This window comes from Lepidochelys olivacea (assembly GCF_965140295.1).
Source record: "Lepidochelys olivacea isolate rLepOli2 genome assembly, chromosome: 14".
NCBI classification, from domain to species: Eukaryota; Metazoa; Chordata; order Testudines; family Cheloniidae; genus Lepidochelys; species Lepidochelys olivacea.
In genome coordinates, this window is record NC_140424.1 from 9,356,520 (window position 1) to 9,366,947 (window position 10,428).

Sequence of the window (10,428 nt, forward strand, 5' to 3'; positions counted from 1 at the left end):
TGTTCAGCCTGGAGATACCCCTGTTGGACAGGAGAGAGGCATACGTGTCTCCTCCAGAAAGAGGAAGTGGACAAGGGAGCCGAAACCCTGAGAGTGGGTGCCATTGCTGGACCATTGAGGGCAAATATAGGTATAGCTGCCCTGAACAGTACCACAGACAATTTACATATTACAATCTCTGCTAAGCACTAAGGTTTACTAAGAGTAACAAACCTAAAAATGGAATATACACTCAACTTCCTGGTTCCCACAGTTCTAAGGCATATTTTAAGAAGATATGGTATATCTTGACTTTAGTAAAGCTTTTGATACTGTCTTGCATGACAGTCTCAAACAAACTAGGGAAATACAACCTAGATGGAACTACTATAAGGTGGGTGCATAACTGGTTGGAAAATTGTTCCCAGAGAGTAGTTATCAGTGATTCACAGTCATGCTGGAAGGTCATAACGAGTATGGCCCTGCGGGGATCGATTCTGGATCTGGTTACGTTCAAGATCTTCATCAATGACTTAGATAATGGCATAGAGAGTACACTTATAAAGTTTGCAGATGATACAAAGCTGGGAGGCGTTGCAAGTGCTTTGGAAGATAGGATTAAAATTCAAAATGATCTGGACAAACTTGAGAAATGGTTTGAAGTAAATAGGATGAAATTCAATAAGAACAAATGCAAAGTACTCCACTTAGGAAGGAATGATCAGTTGCACACATACAAAATGGGAAATGACCGCCTAGGAAGGAGTACTGCGGAAAGGAATCTGTGGGTCATAGTGGATCACAAGCTAAATATGAGTCAGTGTAATGCTGTTGCAAAAAAAGCAAACATTCTGGGATGGATTAGCAGGAGTATTGTAAGCAAGACATGAGAAGTAATTCTCCCGCTCTACTCCGCGCTGATTAAGCCTCCACTGGAGTATTGTGTCCAGTTCTCAGCGCCACATTTCAGGAAAGATGTGGACAAATTGGAGAAAGTCCAGAGAAGAGCAACAAAAATGATTAAAGGTCTAGAAATGACTCTGGAGTAAAGGAAGGGAAAACTGAAAAAATTGGGTTTGTTTAGTCTGGAAAAGAGAAGACAGAGGGGACATGATAACAGCTTTCAAGTACATAAAAGGTTGTTACAAGGAGGAGGGAGAAAAACTGTTCTTCTTAACCTCTGAGGATAGGACAAGAAGCAATGGGCTTAAATCGCAGCAAGGGTGGTTTAGGTTGGACATTAGGAAAAACTTCCTAACTGTGAGAGTGGTTAAACACCGGAATAAACATTTTTACATAATATTTAAAGTACACATCAAAGTGTAGTAACATGACAGGCTCACAAAGAAACCTGGATATTTCAATACGACCATGAAAGAATTAATTTATAATAAATCATACATACAATTTGTACTGGACTGACCTGCTTTCATCAAAAATTACAATTGGTTCATCTGCAATGTTTTGAGCTTTTTTGCCCAGGAATGAAGGTGGGACTCTTATTTTTCCTTTAAAAAGAAAGCAGATCTGGATTAGCACTAACATCCAAATAATTGCTACTGTTATGTTTTCATCCTAATTTCATCTCCCTAGTAGATATTTTTGTGTAATGTATAGCAATATTCCTAAAATCTAATATACTTTTCTTCATGAAAGACTTATTCGGTAACTTAATTCCCTTAAAGCTTTCTCACTCTAGAGACACTGTCAACTTAAAAACTTCTGTCTAAAAATATTTTACTTAGCACTGTAAAATATTTTTCTCTAGTTTCACTTTTACCTTGCGAGTCAGACAGTAATCTGTGCACAGTCAGCTTCTCCTTCAGTACAAATGTATAAAAGTATGATTATAAAACCACATAAATTAGCAGGACGACAAAGAGGAATGGTGGAGTACCAGAAATAATTTTAGTTTCTTTAAATTAGAGATTTCCAAAATTGTTCTATTCTATTTAAAGCACACTGTCAAGAGGACTCATACACAGTTTCTTTGTTGTTAATTATATATTAGTGTAGCACACAAATCAGAAGTCAAAGGAGGTCTTGGTGTTCAAGATTGGCACTTTATACATTGAAATAAAAATTAAATGTGTTTATTTAAATCCAATTACCGTGCGAGCTCTTAGTAACCTTCATATTTCTAGATTTTTTCCCTAATACATCATTTAAACTTCGAAGTTTCTTTTGCTTTTTCTCCACACTCTGTGTAGAAGCAGTGGTAATACTTGGGCTTGAGTCTAAAATTATCACTGAATCCTGGACAGGAAACAAAAAGAAATTGATAAAAAATGAAATACAACCTCCTCCCCCAAATTGTTCCTTTTACTGTTTCCAATTGTGAACCCTACCAATTCGTGATAGGTATTGCTGGAGCTGATAAATTAGACACTGTTGCAAAGCTCAAAAATTGCTCTATGTAATAGTTCTACTTGTATTTCCTACAAAGGGGTATATAGACTAAGTTTTAGGGGGGAAAAATCAGCTCAGGAAGCAAGTACACGAGTGAGCTTTTTTCCTACAAAAATGAATATTCTGAAAGTTGGTGTGATTTTAGAACTTTTTTCAAAGATTGGCCATGAGACGTCATTCTGTCACGCTTATAGGTCATATATTTCTGGCATGCCCCATCCCTTTTGGTTGTAACTACTAGGGATATTAAAGAAACCAAGATCCTGCGTCTTCTGGTTAAATGACCGGTTTCCTGATTAAAAAAATTAACATTTTTTACTCAAAGTAAAAACCTCAATGAGAACACTATAGTAAGCTATGTCCAATACCTGTTAAGAGTCTGATTCCACAGCCCATGTGGTTGCAGGAATGATCCCTTAATCTTCAGACCCAGCTCATACCAGTTAATAGTGTAAAACCAAAACTATGCTACCACATCATCAGCATTCACTTCACATATCCCACAGCAGAAATATGTACATAGGGTAAGACATTAAAACTAAATTATTGCTTAAATGAGAATATCTAAACTTTAAAAGCAATACGGATTCTATACTACTCAAAATTTGCAAACTTACTTCATTTTCTTGGAATTTTTTCTTTTCAGCAAGAGCTTGCTGTCGAGACGAGCGTCTTACAGGTGTTGGGGTGTCTTCATTAGCCTTTGATTTATTATGTTGTATGGCCTTTGCTTTTTCAATCAATTGTTTCGCTTTAGATATATTTTTAGAAGTATAGCTCATCTATCAACGAAGTGCAAAATAACAAAAACGTCTGACCATTTATAGCCATGTATTCTACATTTAAATAAAAATCAGTCTACATAAATTACATCATTCTTAAAGCTCATGCTGCATACAATTATGGGAATCACTGTTTTTCCTTAAGGGAAATCTTATTTGGTGCCATCTTACGCAAGCACATTATCAGGAGACTCCGATACCCAGGCCAGAAGGGGCCATTGTGATAATCTAATTTGACCTTCTGTATGACACAGGCCATAGGTTGTTCCCCAAAATAGAGAATATTGGCTAAACCTGCGATCATCATGAGGACCATAACGCTTACAAGTCTATTGCTATCACTGGCTACCGCTTTCACAAAGACTCCACACAAGTGATCGGGCAGAAGGGAAGGGATTACTGATAGATAGACAGACAGACAATTAAGTGTGGAGCAGCAGCAGACAAGATATAAACATTGAATTAAATAATTTACCGCCCATGAAAGGCGCCTAACTGACAGCCATACAAAGAGATTTTGTAATTTATCCATGAAACGAACAACTAGAGCACAGGCAATAATAATTTAAGCTTTCTTGTACTGCCCCCAATATGATCAACCCAGTTCTGGAGGCACTTGGGTCTCTGTGAATAATCTTTGCTCCTGCTGCTGAAAATACCACCTAGAATGCCAGGCAGTGCCAAGTCTAAGGTGGCTTGTTTCTGCCATATAACTGTACTACAATATCATTCTGATAAAGATTTCTCAGGTACATTGTTGAAAGCAGCTTCACACCTACTGAAACATGTTCAAGACTAAGGGTACTGCATCATCATCACAACTGTATACTGGCTATCTGTCCACTTGAAACCAAATTCAGCCCACCCATGCTGGAGGCGTAAACCTATGAGCCAGAAGTAGAGATGAATGAAGCCGGGAGGCTCCACCAGCGAGGTCTGGTTGGTGACAAAAAGCCCAACCTTGCTTATTTGGAACAAGATGCTGAGTTTTTTGCCAGGGGGCTGTACCTGGGCCTTGATCGGAGACTCTATTTTGTATCAGCCTCTGGTCAGAAGATGCCTTATAACTGAAGCTTCACTCCCTTCCTCAAAGCAGCTAGAGAAGGAGCTTTCTGGCTCTTGATATCCCTGCACAGCCTCCTCAGTGATGTCTGTCAAGAAGAGATATCAACAACTCTACCCTTCCCTCCTCCCCACAGCCTTCAGTATTTGGGTCTTTTTCTCTAATTAAGAATTCCAGTGGATGTCTCAGTTGCTACTTATGACTTTCCCAAGCTACAGCAGGAACCTGACATGATTGTTCACAGTTTTACTGCTTTCCACATTTCCTGAGTAACAGCAGTAAAACAGAAGTCCCATTTCACTCAGATGTACCTTGGTAAAGCTTATGCCACTGGATCCATCTTCCTGCAGACAGACATTGCATCTGATTACACTCATCTTCCAAATATGTTTTATTTTTAAAATTTTACCTTAAGTTCTGTAATAATTCAAGATGTAGGTCCCCTCATTTACCATTGCACCTGAGGTGAATGGATTTTTCAAGTTTTTGTTTATTAACTTTACACAATTGGGAACAAGAAGGTGCTACTCTTATTTACTTTAATGTTCTACAAGTGACTTCTCAAACAAACACATAACAGACTTGATTATTTAAGCTACCTTTATATTTCTTGGAGTAAATTCTTCATTTTCCATTGCTTCAGCTTTGTCAGATTTTTTAGATGCATTTATTCGAGTAAACCTCATTCTAAACAAGGAAAAAATCATGAAATTAATTTTTTTTAAAGGAGGCCTCAGTCTCCAGAGTCATTGGAATTTAAGACTGACTGCTGTCAGAGGCAAAAATCCTAATGAATAAAGGAGCTAAATGTATTTTTCCTTTGAGTACAGGCATAAACCCAAATGACATTAACATTCATGTCAGAGAGAGACTATTTATGTGTGTCAAGTTACTGTAGTTCATTTATTCTTAACGCTTTCAGACACAGAATACGAACTTTTGCTTCCCTATCCCATTCCACTGATTTAAAAACGAAACCTGGAAAAAAAAATCAGAATTTTGACTTGGGAAATGTAGGAGGGAATTCTTAGCTGTCTGAGGATACTTAATCTTGCACACCATTTTCTACTCACCTATTGTGATCCGCTTTTCAACAGATTAGCCAAAGTTACAACATCTTCCCATATGCCAAAACTGCAAACATGCTCCAGAATGTAACAATATTCTTTCATCTATGGAAGAAATGAATCTCCAGTCTTGGACTAAGGACCTGATGCTGCAAAGTTCCAGGTATATACAGCAGCTGCAGCATAGGGCTCTACCAGTTCTAAGACCAGTCAAAAGTTCAGTTCTTCCATGTTGCTATTCAACCAGCCCACTAGTCTATAGGAAACCTAGGAATGCTTCTCAATCCACTTACTATCTATATCCCACCTTTAATGCTGAAATTTATATAAATAAGCAACCATTCTAGTAGATAAAAATTATTTACCATGGCAAAATATACCAGATATTCTAAAAATGCAAACTTTTACCTTATTGGGCTCTTTGCATCAAAGGGCACTGTAATCACCTCAGCCTTATACATGTTACTTTTCCTCAAGGATCTATTGCTTGATTTTGGTGTGGAAGCATATAGGGGACTATCACCTAGTGCATTTTCAGAAACAGTATTACTAATCCTAGCTTTTTCAGGTGTAATGTTTTTGAAGCTTTCAATTTTCTTTTGCCTTAGGCTCCTCCTTAATTCATTCTGTTTCGGATGTGATAAGATTCTTATATCTAAGGTTTTTTCCTTAATATGAGCATTAGCCCCAGTATTTTCGTTATTTCCACTACTATTTGGAACATTTGTTTCTTTAGTCTCCAAAACCTTCTTTCCTTTCTTTTTAAGCATATTAGTTCTCTCCTTAGTAGTACTACTTTTTTTGGTACTACAATGTGAATGCTGGTCAATATAATCCTTTGGCATTTCACTTTCATGTCTTGTATTTGAGGCTGCTTCACTTTCTTCCATTCCCTCATTTTGTTTTGAAGGCTTTTCACTGACTTCCTTCAGTTTTCCAGGTATTTTTTTAACTCCACTTTTTACTGTATCAGATGTTGGTTGTCTAAAAGCTTTCATAAACTGATGTCTTTCTTCTACAGTACATTTTGGCTTCATAGCCTCAGGACCTACAGCTTCTAGTACAGCTAACTCCAATTCTTCCTCCTCTATAACTACATTAGATTTTCTTTTCTGAGTCATTTGTTCAGTCTGTTCAATCTCTAAAACAGATGGATTGCTTTCTCTTTCTATTTCATACCCTTTTTGCTTCAAAAAGATAGAAGCTATTTTCCTAGAAACCTTCTGCTCCTTTAGCAGAGAGGGAGATTTTGGGGGAATGGGATGAATCTGTGCAAGGACAGTTACTGTCCTAAGAGGTAGTTGCTGAGACTCCTCGCCATTTTCAGGGTCACTGGTACTACCACTTTTGTCTGTTTCACTTGCTATAATAAAATTGTTTAGTGTTGGCATTCTGGTTTCTGGAATTTGATCCACTTTATTTTCTCCTTGACTTTTCAAAAAGTCCTCAAATGACACTGTGACTGTACTATCATTTAACTGTGATGTCTTATCCACATTAACTTCAAGGCTTGAATTACTTACAGTACTCTTACTTTCAATTATTTTAGAAGATGTGATTTGTTTTTTATCTTTGAGTTCCTTTTCATTCAGCTGGTTTTCAGTGGAGGAATTTTCAGACAAATCAGTATCATCTTTGTGCTTTCTCTTCCTTGATTTCTTTAGGTAATTTTTTGATACATTTAGTTCCGATCCAGTTTTTTTAGCATCTTTTTTGTAGGTGACAGTGTTTGAAGAGTTTTTGCTTTGCTGATTATCTGCTGCTAATTCTTCTACACATTTTTGGGCAAGTAAAGCAGAAGCACTGTTAGCAATAAAACTTGTATTTAAACATTCTTCCTTTGGTTTCATCATGTCTGTACTGTCATTGCTATTGATTTCTATCACACATTGATTCTCAGGTGTTTTAATATCTCCTAATTTGCTATTTAAATTAACTCTCTTCCCTCTCCTTTTCAGCTTTGAAAAAGATTTTGAAGAAGGTCTCAAAGGTGATTTACAATCTTTGCCATCATCAACACACAGCTGGTAAGATTGGTTTATTTTATTCTCTCCAACTCCAATGAGTAAAGTGGTCTTCTCATTTGTAGAAGTCTTTTTAAAATAATCCAATATGTTGTTAGATTTTGGTGGTGACACTTTATCCACTGTTCTTGCTAAGGGTGAAAAATATTTTGTAATTGTTTTTATAGGGGGATCTTCCTCTCTTCGCTTCTTGCATGGCTATAAGAAAGAAAAAAAATCAACGTTAGTTTTAACAATGAGTAATAGTTACTTAGACTAATGAGGTATGTAAGGTGGTAACACTGAACAGTACATTGCCAAACTATTTAACAGGATAAAAGAAAAATGCAAGTTTTTCTCTAAGGAAAGCTCATAGGTTGGTGCATTTCAACATTACTACACTCTTTCCAACAGATGTTTCAACTTTAGATAAAACTAGCCAGCAACTTGGGTAGGGAAGCTCACTTGAAATTCACTCGGCAGGGTAGACCCCTGCACAGCCACAAGGACTTTAGTGAGACTCTGCACAGAGGTCTGCCTGCAGGAAGTTAATTGCATGATCAGGGCCTAAAACAGCTCTGAAAGGATCCTGGACTACCTTAGTTAAGGAAGCCTATCTTCAAGAAAAATGATCTATGACTAAGTTTTTCAGGGCAGTGACCAAAGTGCACCTTTGTACAGCACCTAGTCAAACCTGATATTGATTGGGGCCTAAAGGCACTATTGAAATGCAAATATTAATATTAAAATATGTCTCAAGGAAAAGAAATTAAGCATTCTAATTTTTTTCAATAAATAGAAAATAATGTTACTTCTTTCTCCAATATATAAGTAGTACCACTGATTTGTCATACTATTACTGAACCAACTTCACAATGTACAAATGTCATTATTTTGTAATAAATTATTATGCTTCTTGCATTTGCCTGTGAATTTGATAGTAAGGGATGGTCTACACTCAGTTCTTGTACTGCTTTACACTGGTTGGAAACCAGTATAATTAACGTGGTACAACCCCTTAGAGTGGATGCAGATGTACTAGTATAAAGGTCCTTAAACCAGTACAAATTATTCCCCTAATTTTATGGTAATAAGCTATACTAAAATAAGGAACCATCTTTATACCAGTATAACTGTTTCTATAGTAGGGTGTACAAATTATCTATTTCAGTAAAAATCAACCACACTCATAACCAAAACAATTAAAATCAATAAAAATATTGTGGGTAGACGAGGCCTTAAATATCAACAACACACTACACTTTGCTACACTTTTTGTTGTAGGAGATAAATTGAGTGGACTCCTTAAGCCTTCAGGGAATCCACAAACATTATCAATGAAAAAACTTAACCATAACTTTGGTAGTATTAGAGACGTATAAATTCAAGGTAACAATTGTTATTTGACATTTACCACTGGGCTGCTGGGTTGGTGGGATGCAACAGGACAACATTTTCATGTTGAGTCTTCATGTCTTAGCTCAATAATATTCAGCATTTGGAGATGTTTAACACACAGTAAAAAAAAAACAAAACAAACAACCAACAACCCCCACAGTAACTACTGATGCAGCACCAGCATGAAACATACATCCCACAGAACCAGGACATCTGTAAACTGCAATACCATACCACGGGAAACCCACAATGCCGCATTGTGAAGCTGTTCCACAGCACCACATCAGAGCCCCTGAACCTTTTCAGACGGCAATACCAAACCATCACTTTATTAACATTATTAGTCTTATTGGAGTGCCTAGGAGCCCCAGTCACGGCCCTGTTGCGCTAGGTGCTGTACAGCAAGACCGTCCCTGCCTCATCACATCACTGAGTTGTCCCACCACATTACCCCCATCAGCCCCCCAAACACCCCCCCAGTAACATGTCCCTCACCTCGCTGCACCCCAACTCCTTGCTCGTGCCCCAGGACAAGGCCCCACAGCCCCTGACCTAGAAGACTCACCTCACAGCACCACAACAGTGGGACCAGGACTCCCGCCCCCAGAGCCCTCCCCCTCCCCCGCATTTCAACGCCAGAACCCTGCCCCGGAGTCCCCGCAGGCGCCATGACCCCCACCCCAAATCACCCGCCTTCCCCAGCCGGGCCCCAGCTCCCGAGTCCTCCAGTTCCCACGGCACAGCGCGCCGTGGGGCGGGTGTCTCACCGGGGCGTCACTGTCCTTCCCCGGGGCAGAAGTAGCCTCCGCGGCCATGGTCACTCTCCCCACCATCCCCCCCCGCGGCAGGGGGAGAAGCAGGATCCCTCAGTCCCAGGGAGACCCCTGGCCCAGAGCCATGGGGCAAGAGCGCCCGGCTCGGCCGAAGCCGCCTGACAGGAATTAACGCGCGACGGAAGAACCCAGGCAAAAAAGCGCGCGCGGGACAGGTTCGCAGAGCCCGGCGCGACGGGGGGGGGCGAGGCCAACGGGTCCACGTGACCCAAGCAGGCCTACACATCAAGACTTTCCAGCATCACGTGATGCTGGCACGGCTCGGGCCGCCTCAGGGACTCGCCTTCCGACGGTCACGTGGTCTAAGCGCCAACTGGTCACGCCTCCTCCTTTCGTGGAGTCCCGAGGTCTCGCGGCGAAGCAGAGGCTTCTCGCTGTCAGTTGGGTTTTCGCGCCGCCTGCACGTTGATGAAAAGGGGGGTGGAGCGCGCACAGCGTCCTGACGTAGAAACGGAAGGTAGAAATGGGAAGTAATAGAGGCCAAACTTTCTGCAAATGCAAAATGGCCTCATCTCAGTCACGTCGGGGTGGGGGTCCCAGAGGAGATAGTCTTAACTGGCCTCTCCTTAGAGAGGGGGGGAGGGATAGTTCAGTGGTTTGAGCGTTGGCCTGCTAAACCCAGGGTTGTGAGTTCAATCCTTGAGGGGGCCATTTAGGGATCTGGGGCAAAAATTGGGGATTGGTCCTGCTTTGAGCAGGGGGTTGGACTAGATGACCTCCTGAGGTCCCTTCCAACCCTGCTATTCTATGATTCTAAGTGCGGAGTGTAGGTCACATGCTGCCACTGCCTCCTGGCCCTTGAAATCACGCTGGGGGCCCCCCCACAATACACCATCAGTGTCCGAGTGAGCTGGCCTTCTGAGGGGGCTGGGCTTGCTCACCTGTGCCAGGTTT

General features: G+C 40.3%; 1 protein-coding gene across 1 annotated transcript in view; it reads right to left on the reverse strand.

Moving 5' to 3' along the window:
* Positions 1-9,707, reverse strand: part of ATAD5 (ATPase family AAA domain containing 5) — a 29,948-nt gene extending 20,241 nt beyond the window's left edge. The window contains exons 1-6 of the mRNA XM_084646610.1: positions 9,469-9,707; positions 5,709-7,522; positions 4,833-4,920; positions 3,006-3,170; positions 2,091-2,235; positions 1,403-1,487 (exon numbers count right to left, since the gene is read on the reverse strand). Coding sequence (XP_084502736.1) covers positions 1,403-1,487; positions 2,091-2,235; positions 3,006-3,170; positions 4,833-4,920; positions 5,709-7,522; positions 9,469-9,534 — 2,363 coding nt within the window. The 5' untranslated portion in view covers positions 9,535-9,707. The remainder of the gene's footprint in view (positions 1-1,402; positions 1,488-2,090; positions 2,236-3,005; positions 3,171-4,832; positions 4,921-5,708; positions 7,523-9,468) is intronic.
* Between the last annotated feature and the right edge of the window lie 721 nt (positions 9,708-10,428).